Source organism: Vipera berus (genome assembly GCF_964194415.1).
Source record: "Vipera berus genome assembly, chromosome: 2".
Taxonomy (NCBI): domain Eukaryota; kingdom Metazoa; phylum Chordata; class Lepidosauria; order Squamata; family Viperidae; genus Vipera; species Vipera berus.
In genome coordinates, this window is record NC_138203.1 from 177,827,213 (window position 1) to 177,854,567 (window position 27,355).

The 27,355-nt window shown below is 40.3% G+C and overlaps 1 protein-coding gene across 1 annotated transcript in view; it reads right to left on the minus strand.

Moving 5' to 3' along the window:
* Positions 1-4,755: 4,755 nt before the first annotated feature.
* CFAP52 (cilia and flagella associated protein 52) overlaps positions 4,756-27,355 on the minus strand; it is a gene marked incomplete at both ends in the record, with an annotated part of 38,177 nt that continues 15,577 nt past the window's right edge. The window contains 9 exons of the mRNA XM_081321979.1: positions 4,756-4,937; positions 5,181-5,292; positions 5,533-5,635; positions 6,201-6,352; positions 6,713-6,858; positions 7,368-7,516; positions 14,824-14,994; positions 16,300-16,400; positions 26,622-26,738. Of these exons, the coding sequence (XP_081178105.1) occupies positions 4,756-4,937; positions 5,181-5,292; positions 5,533-5,635; positions 6,201-6,352; positions 6,713-6,858; positions 7,368-7,516; positions 14,824-14,994; positions 16,300-16,400; positions 26,622-26,738 (1,233 nt within the window). The remainder of the gene's footprint in view (positions 4,938-5,180; positions 5,293-5,532; positions 5,636-6,200; positions 6,353-6,712; positions 6,859-7,367; positions 7,517-14,823; positions 14,995-16,299; positions 16,401-26,621; positions 26,739-27,355) is intronic.

The following is a 27,355-nucleotide window of genomic DNA, read 5'->3' on the forward strand; positions in this document are numbered from 1 at the left end:
AAAAAGCTCTGTCCATAGGGGTTGGACCTCATCAGGCAGACCTAGTGAATTATTCTTGTCTTTCCGAGAGATTCCTACCAGATGCATATAAATATCTAGGTCTATATTCCTAAGATACAGAATTTTCATTAATATCTCAAAATCAGCAGAAACATTTTCATTAATGCCCAGGTTAAAACATATTGGATATAATGTGGATATTCCTCAAGTTCTTTTTGAAAATTTCAGGTAAAAATGTAAGACAATATAAGTAGAGATTTGAAGTAAAGCATGATTTTGAGGGACATTTAAAAATAAATTGTCATTCCATTTTTCTTTCACAAAACACTAAGCAGCATAAACTCTAGAAATCTTTGTCATTTGTTTTTTTTCCCTTTTAGCTATATTCATTGATAGCAGAATTGGACCTTCTCCTAAATGGTTAAGTGATATAGTCTGAGCCTTCTTTGGAATATGGAGCAGGGTTATGGCTTTTGGTAGGGGTTATTTTTCCCATATGCAATTTGTGAAAGTAGCATTTGCTTTCTGCTCATCTCAGCCTGCTAAATTGCCCATTTATTGTTTCTGACTTTGAAGTTAAAGTTGATATTCAGCATAAAACAGCAGGACCACCTTGTTGATTTTGATGAATCACCACTGATTATGGTATCCCAAACATGACCTATCAAGCCACACAACCCATTACAAATTTCCTTTGTAATGTCTAACACAATTCCTCTATCTCCTTAGAATCTACTAAAGATGCACTGTCGCTGTTACTATGTCTGTCTGTAAGTCTTAAACAGTCAAATCTGAACATTAGAACACATTGATTTGTATTGCAAAAATTGAGTTTTAATGAGCATGTTTCATTCTTTCCTTCCATTCTTATTTTAAGTATCATTTTGATTACTGATCGATGAAAGCTTCTTTCGTATCTCTTAGTAGCATCTGGAATTTCTAATCTAGCAGAGATGCCCTGAGCAGGTCTTGTCCTGTGTTCTTTTATAACAGGTAAAATTCAGCTTCATTCCAGTATCTTTCTTGATATCCACCATATGAATACAGCATTCCACTTCATTATACAGGTGAGCCGAGAATAATAGGATTAACCTCTGTGTCTTTGTTCAAGCCAGGAATGAGGGAGGAAGGGAACTTAGGGTATTAGTCAATTATGCCTGGAAGAGTACTCTTAAAATCACATTCTCTGCAGCTACGTGCAAATGGAATGTTAAGACTTTTTATATTTATCACATTCTTAAGAGAGTTGTTGGCCCAAAGGCAGCAACAGCAGAACTTGCAGCAACCTACCAATAATTCAGACCCATATCTGAACAGAGAATTGCCTGAATTGAAGTAAACATTTGTAGAAGTCTCTTTCCTTCCTCTTAAAAAGTTGTCTGAGGTAGCTAAATTATATACAATAAAGGAAGCTTTTTAGTAATTCCCTTTAAAAGATGGCTTTGGTATAAGTAGGAATGGCAGAGAGACAGGCAAGCACTGCTTTTGTCAATTCACCAAACTGCCATGGACAGGCTCCACTGATTTTTCAACATGAAAGTTTGGCTGCGTGCACAGTTACCCTCTGCTGTGGCAACATATGCATTATGTTTAAGATGATTTTCTTTGCCTTTGATGAATATGGATGAGACCCAGCTGCTCAGCCCTACAGAACATGCATTTTCTAGCCTAGATCTGTGCTCACCCCTTCAGAAGCACCGAACTAGAATCCATGTAGTATGAGGTGCTGCCCTATAATGCACAGATGAAAACCATAGGAATGCCAATTCAGTGGCATGGATTTACCCTAGTAACTCTTCGATGAGCTTCCTCAAATACCATTATATGACATTATTGTAGACAATAATCATGCAGCTAGATGTATCCTTAGTCAATCCATCCCATGCTGCCTGCACTGCTAATGCCACGGGGGAGCCCAAGGCTGACCAATGCTTTATGAGAAAAAGAACAATAGTTTTGTTTATCAGCAAGCTGTTATTGTCATTTCTTTCCTGTTAGAATTCTTGTATTTTCAGGGGTGGAACACGAACAGTTTTGTGTATAAGCACCAAGCATTCATCAGAATAACATCAACTGAACATATTCTTGAGAAGGCAAGAATTTGAAAAAGCCAAATGGCAGACTGGCATACAAACAATAGTTTTCCTAAAGATTTCAGTAAGTAAAATTAATGTTATGTGACCCAGTGAATTTAAAGTTGTAATTATATCAAGATCCAAACTGGAGCTTTTTCCACATGGAATAAGAAAGTATTTGGCTGCCCTCTAGTGGTTGCCTTGGCTGGTACTAGAAATAGCATGGCTGATACTCCTATCCTCCAGATGTTCATGCTTTCACGGTTCCATCCTGCTATTTGGTTAACAAAAAGAAAACTTCTTGAAGCGCATGCTCTCCTAGTGAAAAATATAATGGGCATTTGAAGAGGCAACAGATAATTTGCTTTTTGTCATCTGATCAATTTGTTAATCTGATTTTTTGCAGCCAATTCCCCGCCCCCCTTTAAATCACACACATACTCTTCTGGACTATAAATTGGGTTCTTAGGGGTAATAACCTTTGCACCTAGGCTACCTCTGGTCAGCCCATTTTACCACACAAAGATAGTTGGAAAGTAATTCTGAATTAGTTAAAAAGAACATAAACTGAAAGTTATTTATATTCCCTCCCAATCAGCCAATCCCATTTCCCTGAAACATGTTGTGAAGCTTACGGGAGGGGAAAGGATTACAAAGATATTCCTTGATAAAAGAAGATGCAGAGTCAAATCTAAGGGCTTTGGGATTTATATGTAGTAACTGAGCGGATGTAATCTCCAGTAAAATTTTGCTTGACTTGATCAGAGATGATATGAAAAGTGCTTGACACAGGACTAGGTGTTTTCATCAAATTATGAAATATGAATGCATAAAACTTATTCTCTCATGTTTAAGCAGAAATATGAATTAGTTAACAAAGATACTATTAATACCTCACGGGGCATTCATGTTTAATTATTTTTGCCCCAGAGGCATAGCATCAGAATAACTGACCTATACATTCTGGGAGCTCGCCTGTAAAGTCACCACACAAATCAAACCCTTTCTGAAATTTGCCATTCAAGTAGACTGCTTTTGACTCTGAATGAAGAAGCTTCTATCCATAAGCCACTAGAATTACAGGAAAACCTCACTAAATAACAGAATTCCTTATCGCACTTCAGTGAGAGATTAAGCTTTTCAAATGGCAAAGTAGCACGTCAAATGAAGGAGGTTAGTTTTCTTTCCCTTGTCATCTAGCTGTCAAGATGTCAAGAAGATGACTGTCAAGATGTCAAGAAGAGAATGTCAAAATGTCTAGATGTCAAGAAGAGAATTCAAAAGTTCTCACCTATATCCTCACGTCTCTCTTAGAAGACAGTGCAGTGCCTTGCCTAAGGCCTAGATCATTCTTCATATGAGGAAAAATAATGTGATTCCTCCCCCCTGATGGTCATAAGTCCATCCATTATATCAATGATCCAAGAGTTGCAGAAGGCAGAATAAAGAAAAATCAAGACAAATATGGCTCATGTCTGTAAGAAATTTATTTTCGAACACTGCCTTCTGAATCGAGAGACAGTTTTCAGGAACATCTTTTGTTTTAAAGAAACTAAATAAAAGCTGTTTCTTATACTTTCACAGATCAGAATGATTAATTTGCAATTTCCCCACTATGACAGTTAATGGATTTAATGTGGAAGACAATAGATTATCCAGAAGAACTCTACTGAATGCTATATAGATGCTCCTTTGTAACTGGAAATGGCACAGCAAGCAGACAAAGTAGTATATGTAAAAAAATGACAGGTTCATAGTCTTTCATCCCGTATAAAATAGCAAGAGCCTTCAGAGATTTGCTTACTTAATTATACCACTGAAGACAAAACCTTTGAATTAGTTAAGCTTAAATCATATTTGTAGGCAAATGTTAGCCACCTGAGAGAGAGTATTTGCAGTTGACTGGGGAAATGTCAAGAATTTTCCCCCATCCAAAATAAGGGCATGTTGGAATTTGTTTCCAGCACTTCATCTTGTGCTGTTTTCCAGTATTTTTTCTATTTTGGGTGGGAGAATGAAATAACAATTGAATAGGTACATCCTGCTACTTTACTTCTATTTATTGGAGATGAGGGAAAACACAGAAATAGGGACTTGCCTGGAGAAAGAGCTGTACAATACAACACAGGCAGTGCGTGCAAGAGGCTGGTTGTAGGTCTGTGAAAGACTCCTGACTGAACTATATAACTGGGGGGAATTGAAGACCTAACTCACTTGAGGGATTTTTAAATATTCCTCTCTGGACAGAGACAGCTGGGATTCACAATCATTGAGGCACTGCATCATTGAATCAATATATATTCAAACCTGTTCCAAATGTAAAGCTTTTATGATCCCAAGTCTTGCCTTTTTAATAAATGAGATTTAAGGATGTTTTCACAATAGATTTGTGCAACTTCTAATTCAATGTGAAGGAGGGAGTATGTCAATATACATCAACTGACATTTCAGGCATCATACGTTAGAAACATAGTACAAATATACCAAAATATTATATAATTAAATAATTGAAACCAATAAAAACAAATGGTAATAATAAACAGGTGTTTTTTCAGACTAATTGACTTCTGAACAAATTAATGAAGTTCTTAAACGAAACAAGCCTTTTATAAAAACAATACCAACTTCAACAGTTATTTAAAGGTCACCTTTAAAAAACAGTAGAAGTAGCAAATATTTTTTAAGGATTACAAATGTAAGGATATTTCCAACGAAGGATAGCACCGTCAGCACTCACACTCACAATTAATTTATTGTTAGGACAGATCTTCAGGCGGGTGATGCTGCCACTATGACCAATCCCCACAGAAATCACTTCACCTTCATTATAATCCCACACTTTTACTAGATGGTCATCACCTCCTGTAGTATGAAGAAGAGAGAACTGTCAGCATTCTGCTTAGTAGTGGGCACCGAACTACAGTTAGCAGCAAGATATGGTAGATAACGTTTCGATTTTGGCCTCCAGTCAGCCAACAGTGTTTTCTTTGGATGGCCTCCATTCCACGTTCTCATTTTATGTTTACCGTGAGAAGGAGAGACTTTACCAGGAGGGAGAGATAAAATATATTCAAAATTATTGCTTTTTTTAAAAAAAAAACTTACCAGTCACAAAATACAACCCATCTGTTGTAATATCCATTCCGTTGATAGAACCAGAAAGGGAGCCCTCTAATTCTCTGATTGGGGATCCATCAAATACTTCCCAGTAACCAATCTAGAATCCAGAATAAAACTGAATAAAGGAAAGTCATAGAACACTACTTTTCTACAATAATTAATTACAGTAATTGGAGTCATACAGCTAGGTGTGATTTGTTGTTATTTATTCAAATTTGTTATAGCCACCCAGCTCCAATTGATTTCAGACTGTCAAAAATGTCTTGGATTGCAGCAGTATAGAAAATGAATGAATGAATGAATGAATGAATGAATGAATGAATGAATGAATCCTTACCTTCCTATCTGTGCCACTTGTGATAAGCTGATGTTCATCAGGGTGATAGCATACACATTTGAATAAAGTATTGGCCAATATCATCTGCCGTCTCATGAAGTGGCTAGGAAAAAAAAATCAGCTTCTGAAATGACATTTGACTAAATACCTTGACCAATAAATCTTGCTTTTTGGGAGCTGCTCTACTATTTTTGCCTCGGCCAAAAAACAAACCCTAATCTAAAATCAATACCTTGACTAATCTAAAAGCTAAATAGAGTTAGCCTTGATTAGTATTTGGGGGACCCTCTGGAGAGCTACCCAGTTCTGTGAAGTTGAACAAATATTTGGGGGACCCTCTGGAGAGCTACCCAGTTCTGTGAAGTTGAACAAATATTTAGGAACATAGCAAAAAAAAAATGCTGCTTCTCTGTCGTGCTAGGAAAACTGCATGGATTCATTCAGGAATCGATCTTTCAAAGCAACTTTGTATTTCCTACTGATCTGCAATGAAGGAAAGAATTAAATCTCTAAGTTTCTAATACATATGAAAGCATAGGGACAATCTGCTTTTGTCACACAATATACCCAAGTCTGGCATCTGTCTGATCCAATTATTCATTTGATGAAAAAAAGAATTTAACTCAGTAGTATAACTGAGCCATACTTCTATGCAAAAGTGATCTTACACAAGATCCCAGATAATGCATGTTCCATCAGTGCTGGCTGTGACACACTCCTGATTATTCTTCTTTATCTTGATGCAAGAAATAGCAGATACGTGTTCCTTCATTACTTCTTCTAGTTTGCGTGTTTCCTTCCCAACTTCCCATACTCTCACCTGATAGAAACATTATTTAGCATTCATGCCAAAATGCTATTTGAACGGTCTTGCAGTTCATAGATTTTGGGATTTGTGGATTATGATTTGTGGCACATAAATATAAATCAATTATTGCCAAACATTCACATTAACGTATATCTCTTATTCTCTTTTAAAAGAAAATGCTATACTTGGTATTTATCTATCTGACCAGCCAATTACTGTTTTTTATTGCAACAGCATAGAAATATGTTTAGTAATATCACTATTCAGGTTCTATCTAGCATGGCTGAATTATCATTTAATATTATATTCAGAGCATAAAGATATACTTGTTGATGAAATCTGCAAGGCATATCAAGTTTGGGGACTCTTTACCTGACCTTCACCACCTCCACTGATTATTCTTTTGCAGTCACTTGTGGTAGCCACAGCTGTCACACCCATACTATGAGCATGCTCGATCATGTACATCAATCGCCCAGTTTCTGGGGTGAAGGCACGGATTTTTCCATCATTCCATGCTAACACAAAATAAAAGGAGTTTGCTAAGAGCAGTATCTCTCTCTCTTTTTTTCCCCCTCTCCCTCCTAAAGTAAGATTTCTGTAACTCAGTGGTCAGTACAGCTGATTGTTCAGTCTCAAGAGCAGGTAATTTGAAGAACCTATTCCTTTTAAGAAAACTATGTACGGTAGATGATGGATAGAGCATATTTTATCTCTTATCATGAGGTGAGCCTCAGCATTTTCTATTTCACTGAACAAGCTGTACAGCGTAAGCCACCAGGGATTCATTAGTTCACAATGCCAAATTATGAAATTGAGAATTACAATTCAATGTAGCTGCTTATTCCTATCCTGCAACCTTGCCTTCTCTAAATGCAGCCAAAGTGTTTTGCAGTACTCTAAGAACTTAGCAAATGCTGGACTGGCCTTAATAGTTTTGGTAAACGACAAAATGGCTACTTAAAACAGAAGAATTCATGAATTGATACAATCCTTCAATAAGCCAGACATTCTAAAATGCTTTCACCTGAAATGATGCTTTTGCCATCCCGCATGAAATCTATGGCGTGACAAGTCATGTTGGGGACCGTAATCCGCAGCAGCTCCTTATTTTCAGGTGTGTACCATACACGAATATCGTTCTTGGAACATGTGGCAAACAAGTCAGATGTACCACTACAGGGTGCAAAAAATAAAACTTTGAAGGCACAGAGCTGGCTATTGCTGCGGCTACATTTTTGCAATTTGTTATTGAATGTCAATAAGTAAATTACAACAGATTAAAATTACAATAACTCGTTACAACAAAGTCACTGGATTCTTACCTGATTTTTACCCAGAATTTTTGAAAATTCTTCTTTTCAGAAGAAACTTGAAAAGTTTGATTTCAGCCAAAATATGAGTTCCATAATTGTATTTAAAGTAACTGATAAGTATATATTAGCTGCTTTAAAACTGCTTTAATTTGAGGAATGAAATATGGCTCCTTTTAATATGCTTGGAGCTAAAGAATATTCTCATAATAATTTAGAAATTAATAGCAAGGCAAATGTCACAAATTTTGATCCTTACTCCTGGAAGGCACAGGATACAGTACTGTTAGCCTTCTGAAATTGTCCTGATCAGGAAACAGTCTCCACAAGGAGGCTAGAACTATGCTTTAATGAGTTAAGACTATAAAAATGTTGCAAACAGAATGTTGCAAATTAGACCAACATTTCTCCTTCTCTTCCTCTTATTCTACAGGAAGACTGAAGTACTGCTAGATATAGACAGTTCTGGTCTACTCTGGAATAAGAGTACAATAGACAGTTCCTTCAAGGAAAACAGCTTAACACATTCTCTACCCAAACTTCCAAACCTAAAACCATTTGCTGAAATACTGTTGTGAAGTGGGTTGCAGAACAGACAATCCCTCTAATTCTAATAAATCCATGGACTGCAAGCCTCTATAATATGGAGTTATAGTACTGCTAGGAAATCGAGGTTTGAAGGCGCTGTAATTCTCTCTTCTCCGCAGCTCTCTGACAGATCTTCCTAACTCCTTTTAGTTTATAAATATAACTAAATAAATAAATAAATAAATAAATAATAAATGTTTTCAGTCTTCGCTTTGAATCAAGCAGCCTTCATTGGTATATAGTCTATACCAGGGGTAGGCAACCTCGGCTCTTTTATGACTCATGGACTTCAGCTATGCTGGCTCAGGAATTCTGGGAGTTGAAGTCCATGAGTCATAAAAGAGCCGAGGTTGCCTACCCCTGGTCTATACCAATTCGTACATTCCTACCTACTATGCTATTCTCTATTGGGCTGGGGCCCACCCCAGAGCTGAGATTTCCAGCCTAATGAAGGATTTCCCCTCCCGTCCTTCCACTGGGAGGAAATCCTTATTGGGCTGCAGGAACGGAGTTAAAATTGTGAAGAGTGGGGAAAGTAGAAGGGAAATCCTTTGCTAGGCCCCAGGAAAAAACCCTCTCAGGGCCTCCCCCTTCTCCCAAGGCATGCCATGCTCCTTACCTGGGACCCATCTACTTAACAACCCAGAGGATCGCTTAATGACACCTATATGGAAGTGCTGGGATTGCAGTTGTTAAGTGAAATGGCCACGTGGGTGTCTCGCTTAATAACCACTTCACTGAATGACTTGAGATTCTAGTCCTAATTGTGGTCATAAGTTGAGAACTACTTGTATCAAGAAATAAATGTCAGCCAACAGAGCAGATTTCAGATATTTATTTATTTATTATTTATTTATTTAATTTAATTTGTATACCGCCCTTCTCCTGAAGGACTCAGGGCGGTGAACAGGGCAATAAATACTAAAATACAGAAATACAAAAATTAAGAAGAGATTAAACCATAATGCCCAATAAAACAGATAAATTACATAAAAACATGATAAAATCCCAAAACCCATCAGACCAGGCCGGCTTGTTCCAACAAATAGGTCTTTAGATCACGTCGGAAGGAGCGAAGGTCGGGGGCCATCCAGAGCTCAACCGGTAAACGGTTCCACAGATCCGGCGCACCCACAGAGAAGGACCTCCCCCTGGGGGCCACCAGTCGGCACTCTCTGACCAGTGGCACCCTGAGGAGGCCCTCTCTGTGGGAGCGCACTGGGTGGAGGGAAGTTAATGCCGGCAGCAGGTGCTCCCTAAGGTACTCTGGACCCATGCCATGTAGGGCTTTAAAGGTCATTACCAGCACCTTGACTCTCACCCGGAAGACAACTGGAAGCCAATGCAGCTCACGGAGCAGAGGTGTAACATGGGAGTATCGGGAGACCCCCAACACGACTCTCGCGGCTGCATTCTGCACCAGTTGGAGCCTCCGAGTGGTCCTCAAGGGCAGCCTCATGTAGAGAGCGTTGCAGTAGTCTAACCGAGAGGTCACGAGCGCATGAGTGACTCTACGCAAGGCACCCCGGTCTAGATAGGGCCGCAACTGGCGCACCAGGCAAACCTGGGCGAAGGTCCCCCTAGTCACAGTTACTATATGATCTTCTAAAGAAAGCTGTGAGTCTAGGAGGACTCCCAAGTTGCGGGCCCTATCTACGGGGGGTAATAATTCACCCCCCATAGTAAGAGATGGGATAATCTGAGTTTCCCGAGATGCCGGCACATACAGCCACTCAGTCTTGTCAGGGTTGAGCTGAAGCCTGTTCCTCCCCATCCAGACCTGAACCGCCTCCAGGCAATGGGACATCACGTCGAGGGCATCACTGGGGTGGTTTGGGGTCGAAATAAAAAGCTGGGTATCATCAGCATACTGATGATACCCAACTCCAAAACCACGAATGATCTCACCCAGAAGTGTAGATGTTGAACAGGAGAGGCGAGAGGACCGACCCCTGAGGAACTCCGCAAACAAGAGGCCTCGAGGTCGACCTCTGTCCCCCTGCCAACACCGACTGCGAACGTCCCAGGAGGTAGGAGGAGAACTACTGAAGAACCGTGCCTCCCACTCCCAAACCCCTGAGACGCTGCAGCAAGATACCATGGTCGATGGTATCAAAAGCCGCTGAGAGGTCTAATAGGAGTAGGACAGAGGAACATCCCCTGTCCCGAGCCCTCCAGAGATCATTCACCAGAGCGACCAATGCCGTCTCCGTGCTGTACCCGGGTCTGAAACCTGATTGGTACGGGTCTAGATAATCAGCTTCATCAAGGACCAAAGGGAGCTGATGCGCCACCATGCTCTCAACAACCTTCGCAAGAAAGCGAAGGTTGGAGACCGGATGAAAGTTGTTTAATACAGCTGGGTCCAAGGCAGGCTTCTTGAGGAGAGGTCTCACCACCGCCTCCTTCAAGGCGGCGGGGAAACTACCCTCACTCAAATATGCAGATATCACCGCCTGGAGCCAGCCTCGTGTCCCTTCCCGAGCTGCATAAACCAGCCAGGAAGGGCACAGGTCCAATAAACACGTGGTGGAGTTCAGCTTCTCCATAATCCTGTCCACGTCCTCCGGAGTCACAGGATCGAACACCTCCCAGATAACATCGACAAGACCACCCATGTCCTGATCGTCAGACTCTGCCCAGTCGGAGTCCAAACCGGTCCGAATCCGAGCGATTTTGTCTGACAGATGTTGGCTAAACTCCTTGGCACGACCCTGCAAGGGATCCTCTCTCACCTCCTGGTTAAGGAGGGAGCGGGTCACCCTAAACAGGGCGGCCGGGCGATTATCTGCGGACGCGATGAGGGTAGCGAAGTAATTAGACCTCGCCATCCTCATTGCCGCGAGAGAAGACCTAGTAAAGGATCTTAGTCACAATTGGTCGGATTCAGTCCGGCTGGATCTCCAACAGGTCTCTAGGCCCCGTCTCCGACGCTTCATCTCCTGGAGCTCCGCAGAAAACCATGGAGCCCACTGGGATCTGCACCGGGTCAGGGGCCGCAAGGATATAACTCAGTCAAGTGCCTCCGTGGCTGCCTTTTCCCAGGCTTCCACTAAGGCATCTGCCGAGCTGTGAGCAGAGGAGGCAGGTGGAGACCCCAGCGCTGCCTGGAACCTCTCAGGGTCCATTAAGCACCTGGGCAGAACCATCTAGTTGGTTCAACAAGCCCACGGCGGGGCGTGGCAAAACGGAAGACCAGCCGCAGGAGATAATGATCAGTCCATCACAGGGGCAAAACAATTGGGAAACCCCCACCGAGGTCATCTAACCATCGTCCAGATAGAAAAACCAAATCAAGGGTGTGGCCCCCCACATGATTCGGTCCCTGAATTACTTGCGTCAGGTCCATGGCCGTCATGGAAGGCATGAACTCCCGAGCTAACTCAGATGATCCTCCCAGGGATGGTAGATTGAAGTCACCCAAAACCATAAGTTTGGGGAACTCAATCACCAGCCTCGAGAGGATATCGAGAAGTTCAGGCAGGGCTGCTGCTGCGCGACTAGACGAAAGGTACACCAGCAGCAAGCCCAACTGCGCCTTAGGACCACATCTCAGGAGGAGGGACTCACACCCGGCTATTTGGACAACGGTGGCCTTCTGAGGACACAAGGTCTCCCTCATAACTACCGCCACTCCCCCGCCCCTACCCTGAGCCCGAGGCCAGTGCAGCACCCGGAAACCTGGTGGGCAAAGATCAACCAGAGGGACACCACCCTCTGGGCCCAACCAGGTCTCCGTAATGCAAGCCAGGTCCGCATGCTCACCCCCAACCAGATCCCGGATGAGAGGAGCCTTATTGACAATGGACCTGGCATTCAAGTACAGCAGCTGGAGCTCAGGAGGCTGCACATCCTTGCTCCCGGAACCTCGGGGCGACACCAGAGGGTCAGAACGCCTCACCGCTTGGAGATAGCGGAGACGCACTCCCAGATGTCGATACGGCCCTCTGTTCGTACACCTGCTGCCATTCCCTAACGTCGTGGGAATAGGTAATCCCACGACCCGCTCCAGAGCTCCAGAGGCAACCAACCCCAGCTCCCCCTCCACGTGATCAATCCCGGACCTGGCCTGAACAACAGTTGGTGGACTCCCCCCCAATTCCATCCAACCACGAAATCCCTCCCCCTCCCTAACCCCACAAAAAATTTAACTAAAAAAGTAACCAGGGGCCTCTTATTAAATTTGTACCGGATGCCCCTGTCCCTGCCCAGCCATCTCTCAGGGTCCCAACAATCGGGCCCTTCATCAAGAGGCGGAATGGAGAATAAGGCGGGTCGCACCCAGGATGGGGGGGCACCCCTGAGGGCGAACAGAACCGTGCTGGGATAGCTAAGACGCATAATGATTGTCAAAATAAGTCCGGCAAAAAGGCAATCCCTAGATCAAACAGAAGGATCTTAAAACAGAAGTTAAGTGTCCAATCTGCAAACCCAGCCCCACTGCCACTTGAGCTGGGTATAACCCCGGAACAGATCAACTCCCGTCCTCTCACGATGGTCAGGTCCGGGGAGCAGCGTGGAACACATAACCGGGGATAAGGCATACCACCTAGAGCTCTCACCTCTAGGAGATAGCAGCTGGTAAGTCTTGGCCACTCTCCCACAGTGGTTTTATACCCGGGTCCTTCCAAAGCCTTTGGGGAGGGGGGGTGAAGAGGAAAGAGTCAGCAGATTAATCCAGGCATAAAAGCCAACAGAGTCGCAAAATGGTGAGGAATCCTGGCTGCAAAATTCTTACTTGCGTCAGGAGAGGACCAGACGATGATTACGCCAATAGAGGAGGAAACCAGGAAACCCACAGTTCTTCCACTGGGCCACAAACTCGGTCTGGCTGGTTTCTGGCGGCGCAAAGCTGGTTTGTGCCTCTCAACCGTCCAAGGCACAAAGCGTCTGCACTCCACCACTGAGCCATGGTCACCACACCGGAGTGGCCGCGGCACTCCAACTCCCCTCACCGCCAGACGCCCCAGACGCCAACCACAATATCTCCACCACTCCACCACTCCGATGCCGCTCCAAGCCGCAACTCCAACGGCACCAACCATCAGCCGGCCGGCATTCAACAGAGCGCAGCTCCTCCAGGCAGCTGGTAAGTTCTCCCGAGCACCGCCAAGCTCCGCCAGGCTCCACCGGGCTCCCACGGCACCAACAATCAATTGGTCGGTGCCGCATGGAGCGCAGCTCTTCCCAGCTCTTCCGGGACTTCCGCCAGGCTCCGCCGGGCTTCCGCGGCACCGACAATCAGCTGGTCGGCACCGCACAGAGCATAGCTCTTCCAGGCTCTTCCATGCCTTCCGCCAGGCTCCGCCGGGCTCCGCCGGGCTCCCGTGGCACCGACAATCAGCTGGTTGGCACCGCATGGAGCATAGCTCTTCCAGGCTCTTCCGGGCCTTCCACCAGGCTCCGCCGGGCTCCACCAGGCTCCTGCAGTTTACCTAGCTGTTCATTTAGAAATTGGCGGGGCGGGCGGGCAGACAGCTGCAGACGGTGCCGAGCTGAGCTGCTTTCGCAACTAAATGTGAGCTGCATCTAGATGATTTAAACAATGGCAAGCAGACCTTACCTATAAAATAGTGCAGTTCTACCGGTCAGTTTGTCATTTATTTACTTTTATTTCTTTATTCAATTTCTATAGTCACCCAACTCAATCAAATGACTCCTGGCACAAAATACGCAAGTACATTCACAAAGTAAATCAGTACAAACTGCAGCTGTAAAGTTCATCCACATGCTGTTTAGAAAAAAGTGAGGAAATTTAATATTTTGATCTAAATGAATTTGATCTTTGGAAAGATACATCCCAAATTATTTTGGGGATCATTCAAGATAAAAAAATTATAAGTATACATATATTTCTCAACATTGCCTATAGATCTAGTTGTAGAAACTGGAATCGTTTGAAGAATATGTCAAATTTTACTTAATAAGAAAACAGAAGCATACTGATAGTTCAAAATATTTGAAATCAAAAAGTAAGACAGATTTAAAGGGAGTTTTATAAAAGAAGGCCAGCAAAATGTGTCTTTTTCACATTCATGTTATTTTTTCCATTTCTTCATTATCCACTATATTTCTTTTCAGATCACCTTGCTTTTTAATAAAACATACTTAACTCAAGAGTACTGAGATCCTATTTGATTCCATGAATATCAGGATGGTTTGGGGGGGAAACTTATATTTCTCCTGGGAAAACAATTTTATTTTCTTTCTTACACACTTCTGTTCAAATATCATCAAAATAAATGTGAAAGATAAGTTTGCATAATATCAGTTCTGAATATTTTACTGGCAGAATTTATGTGAACAGATACCAAAAGCAGAATACTGTAACCATTGAAAAGTGGAAAAACTACAAAAGCTTCAGACAATACAACAAATTTTATAGTTTTCTCTGGTTCCTGCATCTTCCAAATAGGTAGAGTCTCCAAATAGCTAAAGTTCACTAGCTAGTTAATTCCAATTATTATAATTTTCTTGTAAATTAAGGGGAAGGATTACTTAAGCACATCCTTACCCTCCTAGCTGAAAACGGTTAACATTTCCATTTCAACAGGAGAAAAAAAATCTTTAACTTATACTTACTATGGGAAAGTTATATCATTGATAGCATCATTATGGCAGGTGGCTATGAGCTCATCCTTAAAGTCAGAATATGAGAATCGGTAAATCTGTGACTCATTTGTGCCCACAAAAAATTGGTGGCCCTGGCCTCGTGGTGTGATAGACGTGATAGCACCTTCTAACTGAACTTTTCTGTAAAACAAAAATGAAAGTTTTGCACAAAAGATAAATGGGTTTCTGATGACTAAATCTTCCCTAGTTTTAGGGTGTTTTTTTAACAACTTTTCTCCCTTCAGTGATAGCCAATCTTAGTAATCTCAGCAATCCAGAAATGTTTTAGCAATAGTACATAGACTTACGATATATACCACTCCATAGTGCTTTACAGCAGAGGTTCCCAACCTTTTGGGCACCAGGGACCGGTTCCATGCAAACAGGTTTTTCCACAGACTGGAGAGTGTGTGGTTTTGTGTGCTGCCTACATCCCACGGATGGGGCTTGTTTGTGCAGACCGGTTGCTGGCATGCCGTAGCCCAGTACCATTCCACGGACTGGGGGTTGGGGACTCCTGCTTTACAGCCCTCTCTAAGCAGTTTAAAGAGTCAACATATTGCCTCCAACAATCTGGGTCCTCATTTTACTGACCTCAGAAGGATGGAAAGCTGAGTCAACCTTGAGCCAGTGAGAATTGAATTGCTAGCAATTGGCAGAATTAGCCTGCAATATTGCATTCTAATCACTGTGCAAATACACTCTTACTTTTAAATCTAAAGGTTAGAGTGTAATTATCACTGTGTGGATTTTCCCCCTCTTTTATTAATGCTAATTCATGAATTAAAAAAGAAATCTCAGGAAATAAGTGCTAATATTTTAAATAATCTATTCACTGAGATTGCTGTATTTATTGCACAATTAGCATCCATGCATTTTAAATTGGTACTTCAGAGTTGAATTGTTGAGCTGAAAGACATCACTTTAAATTAGCAATTATATCATGCTGTGCTCTTTGGCTTATTTTTTTTTGTCCTGTATGTCTCCAAAATTGCAGTCCTCTGTTGTTGAAGTGTGTCCCAGGTACCCTGGGAAAAATCAAGCCTGCCTTTCCCCCAGATAGATAAATCTAATGTATTTCGTCTTAGACCCTATGGCATCCATATCTTACAGTTCTGACCTCAACAAAAACATAAAGGGAGTGGGACTGAAATGTGCTTTAGATCCCACACATCACTGACTTGGGGCAGGGAAAGAGAATGTATGTTAACCCTGAAGCTACCATGCACAATTTCTCTGGTAGGGACATTTTTAAAAAGTGGCGAAGGGAGGGAGGAGAATGCCCTTCTTCTCTCTGTTTGTGTATCAGCATAAGCCTATCGAGGCTTTGGATAAGGTGGCTCATACACCCACAGATCTCTCCATGGACTCAAAATAACCCACTCTCTTCATTGTAGGTACCTTTTGCATAACAATGTCCTGGCCCAAGAAAATTCAGAAACTCACTTGATTATTTTATACTTGGATCCCGAGCAAACAGCTAAGATTCCAGCTCCAGTGCCAATGACCAAGTCACCCACTTTCAGCAAAAGCAAAGCTGTGACCCCCTAAAAAAAAGGCAAGATGAAGACATTTAACTTACTTAGATGCTTAACAAATCAATGTATTTATGTATATTGACAGCTTAATTCAATATATTACTGTTGCTTACCAAGATGACATGTTGCATGTAAGCAACTGAGATTACTGTTTGATCAGTAATCTTCTATCAAATCTATTGAGATCAGTTGTTTTTATTATCCTATCGTACAAATACATCATACAAAAGATCTGTCATTCTCTCGAGCTGAGCATGCATATACCTCATGCCAAATTGTATGCATCTGTGGCTATTCTCTAAGACAAATTTAACAGCCCTGAACACTAATCATCTTACTTAGTTACAGACTGAGGCTGAAGGACAGTGACTGAATGATTAGTCAATATGGCATGAATTTTCATGAGTACCAATCTATTTTATCCTTCAGATTGATGGATGGACATATTTCTGCAATATTTATGTCACCTTCGGTTATGTTCAAGCTTATGTACAGAAATCACTTAAAATAAAAATCCCTAAACCAAGAGTGAACGAGCACACATAGAATACCATCTTAGAAGGAGTTAAAGATATCAAATAAAGAAAGCTATTTAGAACTTTATTGCACTACTGACTTTTAAGGCACGCATATCCACACAGCAACATATAAAAACCTGATAAATACAATGGGATCTTTCAAATGGTAATTTGAATTTTCCACTATTGGAAAGCATTTTACTTGTGTATAATGAAACGTTTGCTTTTCACCAATGCCACCATCTCCCAAAGTTCTGTGGAGGGTCAAGTATCAGGAAATTTCTGAAAGTTATAACAGGTAAATTATGAACATCCTGCTTTAAGCTTTCTGATGGCACCACAAAAACTATTAAATGAAACTTTTTTATCAATTCATATAAACACAAAACATAGTTCAAGCAAAATTAAAATTGGAACCAATAAATGTTTTTAGGAGTGGGAGTAGTCCATAAGTGATGCTAAAATTATGGAGGCCCTATTCCCATTTCCCATTGACCTTACCATGAATGACAAAAGCCCATGGAGAGAAACCATCAGGAAATCAATGTACAGCCAGGCTGAGAAAACATGTGGACCATAAAATCTCTAGATTTCAAGTCGCGTTAGTAGGTAAGGAACTGATGTCTTCAATGGAGACCTGGCAAGATTGCTCTCACCAGTTGCCCTCAACTAGCTCAGCAGTTTCTGGACAAAGTTGTCCAAAAAGGAATCCTAACCTTAACTTGCAGAAAATATCTCAACAGAAGTTAGCTGTGGCCAGTCTATATCCAAGAGAGGCTGTAGCTGGTGAAAGATGCTCTGCCAGACCTTCAGTAATATCTAAATCTCTGAGCGCTCCCAGTCTGCAACCTTAATAACCTTAAGGGAGTGTGATTGATTCAAAAGAATTTGAATCTCTTGAATGGTGGTCTTACCTTCATCTTATTAAGCTTCCGTTTATTGGCACCAGTTCTAGCCACTGATTCAACCATTTTGCTGAATCAGATGTATAAATCTGCTAGTGTGCATAAGGAAAGCAAGTTAACAATGGAGAGAGGTAAAGATCATGGAAAACCCCTATACGTGTCCACTAGTTCTTGTAGGAATGTCTTTATTAGTCTTTCTCAAACTAGTACTCTTCAAATGTCAATTATATGTTCACCAAGCCCAAACACTTTGTCCCTGCTAGCCTTAGAACAGGGGTCTCCAAACTTGGCAACTTGAAGACCTGTGGACTTCAACTCCAAGAATTCCTCAGCCAGCCATCCTGACTGAGGAATTCTGGGAGTTGAAGTCCACAAGTCTTCAAGTTGCCAAGTTTGGAGATCCCTGCCTTAGAGTAATGAAAGTTACAAGCCAGCAGAATGTAAGGTTGAACATGACTGATTTTATACTGTGACTTGCATCTCCAAACGGGCATTGGACAGGTACTTGATGCTTGTGGGCAAAGATAGCCATGCCATGTTATCATTTGCCCGTGCCCCAGATGTAGCATTTTTATTTGATAACATATGCACAAACTGCTACCATACACTAAGAGCATGATCTTTTATTAGCTTTTGGAAATGAATGGACAGGACTTGAATAGAGTTGAACAGTAATGAAGATTAAAAAAAAGATAGAAGTTAATGACAGGAGTCCACCTTATAGTTATTTACATAAGCGAAAGATGGTTGTCATTCCATACTTTTAAAAATAATTTTCTAAATGAGTCGAATGATCGATTTATCTCAGTATTTGTTTCTGAATTGCCTCCAGTTATCCTTTCCAGTGTTGTCTTACCAAATAAGCACTCGCAGTGAGCTTCCTTCCTTCCTGATCATTGCCACATTTTTGTGAGATACTATTTTCAGCAACAGAATTCCTTCGCTATCTACAAATTTAGCAAGCTACATAAACACATATCAGTAAAGCTCCATGCGTCCAGTTGTATGAATAGCTTTCAGTTCTTTCCAAATGCATTTAACACTTTTACCCAGCCTGTTTGATCATTGCCTACTCTGTTATATTGCAAAGCACCACCTATAACCGTGTTGGACTGTATCAAGGGGATGCCTATAAAGCATGATCTCTTTAAAATTCTGCTATGGAAGTGCCCTTTTATAATGAACAGATGTTCATGTTCACATGAGGTTACATGCATTAGGGTGGAAGTCAGCTTTTGTGCTAATAGTCTAATGAGAAATGCTCTTTTCCTTCAGCAATTATCCAGCAGCAGGATTATCACTGAACACAAAGCTTTCTTAGGAGGATCAACCATGCTTTACAAATCTCCAGCTATCAACTACCCAACAACTCTCTCTCAACCCAAGTGCAGCACAGTAGTGAGGTGAGTTCGAAATGCCTTTACAGCTTTGGCATGTAACAGTTCTCCATTGACAGATTTTGACTACATTTCTAGGAAAGGGAAGATACAGATTTAATTCTCCTAGGCAATTACCTATCTACTGTATGCATACCATTTTTAACTAACTTGGATGCAGGTTGTTTTTTTTTTTATTCCGTCAAAAAATATACTTCAATGATCATTTTTCGAACAAATCTACTACCAACAGATTAATTTCAAGGTTGTCCTATACATCACTGCTAATAGACCGGCAGCTATATAATCTATAATGCTGATAATGCTCAGCAACTCATACTAATGATGCAGTGCTTTGCTTTATATACTTTACTGTGCCCTTGTGAGTTAAACATAAAGGCTGCTGGAAGGTTAACATTTATTTTATTATTTACTTGTTACACAAAGAAATCATAGCTTTGACAAATACTGATTGCAAAAGACACCTTCCAAGATAAAATGAAGCTCACTTATTTCCCTGCAGAAAAATGAAGCTCTGCATCACATTCTAATTACTTTCACTCAAGTGGTTTAACATAATGTAAACACCTCCATAAACCTCTTTTCATAGCGAACAAGCATTTCCTTTCCGTGGGAGTAACTAAGGTAAGTAGTCAGTATTTAAAGGAGTTTTATTTTACTGATTTCCAAAGATTTTAATGATCACGAGATTTACACTGAATGGTAATTTAAAGGGTGTAATTTCCAGAGATGTACTGTATTACATGCCTTTACATTCTGAATTTACACTTTAAACTAAGCTATGTTTATTTAACCATGGTTTGTTGAATAAGGCAAAAGCAAAGTATCAGCATTTGTTTGGCCAATTCTTGATTTGTTTTTGTTTTTCCTTTTCAGCTGTTACTGTTTCACAATTCTGTAAAGGCTTGGGCATGACATAAAACCAGACCAGGAATAAGACAGGAAATTATAAGTAATCATGCATCTCATAATATGACTCAACACTAAGCCACAATTATACTCTATAAACCCAAAACAATCTTGATTCTAACCTATAGTTTACTTTTTAAAAACAAGCCATGGGTTAGCCATTAGCCCAACTGACAATCAAACTACACTGTAGCTAACCATAATATAAAAACCTAGCAATTATTAAACTTAATCTCATCCCCCTGTGATTTCCAATATTTAAGTAGTGGTATTACATAAAAATTCCACTGCCTTGGTGTTCCATTACTGTAATGACAAAATCGCAATGATTTTAATAAAAGTGGATCATACTGAGCATTAGGGGTGCAAAAGAAATCCATTATGCATTTGAATGGGGTTTTTTTGTTATTTCATATGTGTACTTTTCAGATCATCAAAACAGTAATGGATAAAAGCCAGCATCTCACAGTCAAATCTCTATAATTTTTAGGCATCTAGAATTTATATAATGAACTCTGCCAATTCTAGAAGTGTATAGTTTGAAATACCAATTAGATGAATTCCTTAGTGATACACCTCCGTGCCTAAGCCAGCAGCTGAACATTATACAATATATTCCACGCCTTTACAGAAATTCATTTATTTATATCAATGTAGTGTTATGTAATATTGCATATGAATTCATGGATTAATTTGCTTCTCTTTTCACACCTTCAAATCTTTTCATGTTGCTTCTTATAAAAATTGCAGATAAAAGTCAACATTCATCTCCTACCAAAGGTTTTAGATACACTGAAACATAATATCATCTGAGGAACAAAGCATAAAGAATGACCACTTATCTGTCCATCTCTTTGCAGAGATCGAAACATCCATATAAGAATTATGACTGAGCAATTTCAATCATTTTTTGCATTGAAAACATAGCCTTTGGGGGAACAAAGTCACTTATTTTCCTTTCATTTGTTTCTTTCAGGGTATATTGGTGCAGTTTGTCATACTAAAAATAAGTTGGAACAGTTATGAAAATAACACAGAAGAGATAAATAACAAATTTAAGAAACCAATTTAATTTTTTCTTCATTCAGTGCTATTTTTATGGAAGAAGGAGGGTCAGTTACACAGTAAAGCTGAAGTTGTTTTTTTAAAATATTTCATTCCCTGATTTAATTCTTTAAAATAGGTCTTCTGCCTGTAATGATTTGAACTAATGTGTCTTGGGTTTTTAATTCAGGGAAAAACAGGCAAGTAATATTAAAAAATAATTTGAAAGTTGTGTGTGGAGAATTGTGTTTTCTCATGGAGCTCAGCTGTGATGTTGTGTTCTTTTTCTGTTTTATTCTTCAATATGCTATATTAATCAATTTCAAATATGCGTGAATTGACTCCAGAGGAAACTCTGTGGTATGCATGTGGTGTATATTCATAGGTTGCATATGCTGGACTATTCAGAAAATATGTTAATGGCTCACCCTATTGTAAAAATATATTACTTTTCTACTTGCCTCCTTAATAATTGGCTTCTAAGGCAAAGAATCATAATTGCCTTCATAATTAAAACACTTTTTAAGGTTAAAGTTTGGGCAAACTATATAAAAGTCTAACTGTAAATACAACATTTAATCTATCATCATTAGCCAATTGTACTAAAGATGGAAATTACAATATGAAGTTCCGTGCAGCAGCATCTTACTCTTCTGCTAGCTTGGATACCACCAAGATTAGTTCTTTTATCTATATTGCCATTTTTTATGGCAAAAGGATTCATAACATGCATACATCTCTGAGATAATGTATATTCCTTTACTCATTGCTTTATATTAATGGATATTGTATGTCACTGATGGAGGGCACCTGGATGGATGCAAGCAATGAGTAAAATAGGTTTTTTTCATGAAAAAGTTATTTCTTTTACCAAGCTATAGAATTCTATTCTTGTCCTCGCATCATTTGCATGTACTTTTAATTTTCAAAGTCTGTCTTTTCCAAGGAGGGCCTGTCTGCAGCTTCCAGAACAGTGCTACAAGTGATTTATACCTTCATTACATCCTGGGCTGCTTGGGAAATTCTGAGAGTTTTTTCCTATTCAGTAGTGAGTTACTTAGAATTTCTGAAACTGGAAATACATTTCTACATTATGTTTTGCTTTTTCTTTGCAAAGAATGCCTGAGAATGTCTGCAGGTTAGAATAATACAAGCAAAACCTGGTGGAGCAGTGGGCTAATGCCTCCTTAAGTAACACCAGCTGCCTGCAATTAGTGCAGGTTCGCATCCCACCAGGCTCAAGGTTGACTCAGCCTTCCATCCTTCCCAGGTAGGTAAAATGAGGACCCAGATTGTTGGGGGCAATTAAGCTGACTTTGTAATAATGCCGCTTGGGGTGTGTGTGAAAGCCCTAATAAGCAGGCATATACATAGAATGAAGGCTACTACTAAGCTTGTAAGCCGCCCTGAGTCTTCGGAGAAGGGCGGGATATAAATGGAATTAAAATAAAAAAATAAAAAAAATAAAACTGTCTTAGAACAATACCCCTTCATGGATTACTGCCTTCACAGGATTGGAAAAGATCAGTTTACATTCCAATTCCAAAGAAAGGCAGTGCCAAAGAATGTTCAAACTATCGCACCATTGCACTCATTTCTCATGCTAGTAAAGTCATGCTTAAAATCCTACAAGCTAGACTTCAGCAGTATGTGGATCGAGAACTACCAGAAGTACAGGCAGGATTTCGAAGAGGCAGAGGAACTAGAGATCAAATTGCCAACATACGCTGGATCATGGAGAAAGCTAGGGAGTTCCAGAAAAACATCTACTTCTGCTTCATTGACTATGCTAAAGCCTTTGATTGTGTGGATCACAACAAACTGTGGCAAGTTCTTAAAGAGATGGGAGTACCAGACCATCTTATTTGTCTCTTGAGAAACCTATATGCGGGTCAAGAAGCAACAGTGAGAACTGGACACAGAACCACTGATTGGTTCAAAATTGGGAAAGGAGTCCGGCAAGGCTGTATACTGTCGCCCTGCCTATTTAACTTATATGCAGAGCACATCATGAGAAAGGCAGGGCTAGATGAATCAAAAGTTGGAATTAAGATTGCCGGAAGAAATATCAACAACCTAAGATACGCAGATGATACCACTCTAATGGCAGAAAGTGAAGAAGAACTAAAGAGCCTCTTGTTGCAGGTGAAGAAGGAGAGTGCAAAACTTGGGTTGAAACTTAACATTAAGAAAACCAAGATCATGGCATCTGGCCCTCTCAATTCCTGGCAAATAGATGGGGAAGAAATGGAGGTAGTGACAGATTTTATTTTCCTGGGCTCCAAGATCACTGCAGACGGGGACTGTAGCCAAGAAATTAAAAGACGCTTGCTCCTGGGGAGGAAAGCCATGGCAAATCTAGACAGCACACTTAAAAGCAGAGACATCACCCTGTCAACAAAAGTGCGTATAGTCAAGGCTATGGTCTTCCCAGTTGCAATGTATGGCAGTGAAAGTTGGACCATAAGAAAGGCTGAGCGCCAAAGAATTGAGGCCTTTGAACTGTGGTGCTGGAGAAGACTCCTGCGAGTCCCTTGGACTGCAAGGCGATCAAACCGGTCAGTCCTAGAGGAGATCAATCCTGACTGCTCTTTAGAAGGCCAGATTCTGAAGCTAAAACTCAAGTACTTTGGCCACCTAATGAGAAGGAAGGACTCACTGGAGAAGAGCCTAATGCTGGGAAAGATCGAGGGCAATAGAAGAAGGGGACGACAGAGAATGAGGTGGCTGGATGGAGTCACTGAAGCAGTAGGCGTGAGCTTAAATGGACTCCAGAAGATGGTAGAGGACAGGAAGGCCTGGAGGAATGTTGTCCATAGGGTCGCGATGGGTCGGACACGACTTCGCAGCTAACAACAACAAGAACAATAACCTAAGCTTCTTTAAATAAAACTTTTAAAAGTCTGACTTGGTTTCCCTGTTGCATTTTTAAAATGAGGATGAAGTTACTGAAATGAGAAAATCAAATCACTCCAGGCAATATATATGGAACATCACCAGGACAAAACCTTTGATTTGCATGGGCCAAACTGGACCTGCTGGTGAACAGGAATATCCCCATTAGGAAATGAAAAACCCCTCTCTACAAGTTACCATATCTTCTTCTGTGGGATGAATACGGACTTAAGACAGCTTCTGTTTGAATTATGTATTCAGGCACAATTATCTGTATTTGATTATTTGAATTGTTTCAGTGACTAATCTTTCTTATCTCTCTTAACACACAAGACTCTCCAAGGGTGCAGGTTCCCATCTCAATTCTTGAATTTTTAAAGTTAAAAAGTGAACTACAGTGCATCCAGCAAAGGATTTTATTTCTCCCTCTGAATTGTTGAAAATGGATTCTTTTTGCTATTACTACGTTTACAGTCTAAGGACAGAATGAATATATAGCAGTGAGTGAAATGTCAACCAAGTAAGGCTTAGATAATTCAGGACGGCTTTTGTTAAAAGAAGCTAGATGTCAAGAAGAACAACTGAAACAATCTGACAGAACAGAATACAAAATGCACAAATGGGAGAATGTTTAAGGGGGTATTTAGAACATTAGAAAAGGAAAAGTAAGAAATAATTTATAAAAAAAAAAACCCTTTAGAATCGGAATTAGAATCCAGAGGTTGGGTAAAACATATTCAGAAGCAAAAAAACTGGATTATGGTGACTATAAAAAGTAAAATGAATTGCCATTAATGGATATTTAGCAAGGCAAATAATTTACAGCCGGCAAGCCAAAGTATGAGCTAATTGGATATGAGGCCAAGAAAACCATTATAAGCTTCCCTATATTGTTGCTAAGAAGAGCCATATGGTATGGATTAAGAAATAGTTAATTCTGTCTCCAGTGTTATTTTTCTAGTCTGAACTTCATACATCTCTACTCAAAAATAATATTTGTCCTATAAAGAAATATATAGATTTTTTAGTATAGATGACAGAGATCATATATTATTGACACTGGTATGTTTTCCCTTGCCCACCAAAATCCAAGGTTGACCTTTGCTGCTGACTATCACATCTAAAAAGAAGACCTACTTGTGGACCTTTTATATCACATTAAGATGTGACAATTGGCCTGCAAAGAGATTGCATGTTAGGGTACGGATTAGCCTCAATTACACGAATCTGACACTATTTGCTTCTTCTCTTTTTTCCCCCTCATTGAAATCTCTTGTTGTGTTTTCTGTTCAGTTATGCAAAGTCCATATTTTATCCTGTGAGGTAGTTTTTATGAGTTGTTTAGTTTTAAGTTTTAAGGCATTTGCCAGGGATGTTTCAGCGATAATGATAGTGATTATGTTTCTACTTTGGGGTTGCACTGCCATGGTTTCAATTAGATTGCAGCAGTAGTACAGACTGGAATAAATAAATGAAGAAATAAATACATTTTGCTAACAATGGGGAGAGATTTCCCAGTGGGATTGCGGCCAGCAGAGGTACATTAACTTGCAACGGTTAGAGGCAAATGACAATAAATGTACTTTCTGAATTCCTGATCAGCTCAATGAACGCTTGCTTGTAAGGAAACCAAGACCAATATGAAAAATGACACACGACATATATAGCTTGCTAGTTTTTTTAATCATTTGTTCACACGTGCTAATGGGCACAATACTTTACATTGCCCCCTGCTGTAAATTGTTACAAGTATTCTGTAATATCATTTTAGTGGCAGATCACCTCTTCAGCATATAAAAATCTCAGCTTGGGCCCCTGGCACTTTCAATTAAAAGAAGGAAGAATAACAGTGTTAGGGCAAAATGGGCAAAATGTTATTTGTTAGATTTAACTTTCATGCCAAAGCTCAAGGCAGCATACACAGCGCTCCTTCCTTCCATGTTTTCCCCACAAGTTCCCTGTGAGGTATATTGAACTGAGAGTGCACGAAACAGCCCAAATTCACCCAATAAGCCTCTGTGGATGAGGTAGATCACAGCCTTGATCTCCTAGCTAAATAATTTAATCGCTACACCACACTGGCTCTCAAAATTGTCAGAAAACTGCTAGCAGTTAGAAGTGACAGTAAGGAATTAGATGGGCAAGTGATCTCCTTGGGTTGAAGCTATCCCCTTGATATCTCTAATTGTTAGTATTTCTGCAAAACGTATTATGCAAAACTCTGATTGGAGGAGGCTTGTCCAAACATCTTGGATTTCATCAAGAATGCCCTCCTATCACAGCAAGGAGTCAAGAAAGAAAGAAAAAACAAACTGAGGTTCCATTAGAGAGTCTGAAAACAGCTACCTCAGAGAGTAGCTCATTCTGCGATTGAGTAAAAATAGCTCATAAAAGAGTCATAGGCTTTGCCAATAACTAGACAGCTAGAACTTTATCAGCCTTTTCATTTACCTGACCTCTGCTGAAATTTAGCTCCTGTTGTATTTAACTTACAATACTTACAATGTGGTCTGCAAGATTTTGCTCTCTCCAAGCAAGAGGTGGAAGACAGAGACCACTTACCAAGCTGTGTTTATCCTTTTCCGGGCCAAAGCTACTCATCAGTGTGCTTTTTGTATTGATTTTGAGGATATCACCCGTGGATGTGCCAACATAGAAGTAGCTGTCATCATCTGCCATCTGGGGAAGGGTGAGGAAATGGATTAAAAACCATGCTTCCCACCATTCATTGGGCTGAGTTAACAGCTTTGATATCCTATAATGTAAATTCAATGCCATATTTGTATCTGACTTACAGGATAAAGACTGGATGCCATCACATATAAAAGGACCCAGATACCTATATTTTAAATATTTGATGTTATGCGTCTATTATGTTTTCTTTATACTTGTCTACTGTATGCCTCACCTTCCACAAATCTTTTATTGGTGATTTTTGCAAATTTACTAAGCATCATGTAAGAAAAAGCAGTCATTCATCTAAAATAAAAGTGTTCTGCATACCATTGCAGACACACACAAAAGGAGTAAAATCTCACAAGGTTGTTGAAGCTACAGCTTTGGGCATTCAAATCTCAAATCCCAATATTTCAGACCGGAAAGCCAAACCCTTATAAAATTTGATGAGACCGCAAAAGGATGGCCTTGAATGTTTTCTAAATAAAATTGTATTAATTTTGTGGTTTCATAGGACTGGTACCAAGATCCTCACGAGCACCTCACTGCCAACTTGTTTATCCAATAGTATTCTAAAGTATCAAATGACAATGTAAAGATCCACATAAAGAAAAGAAAAG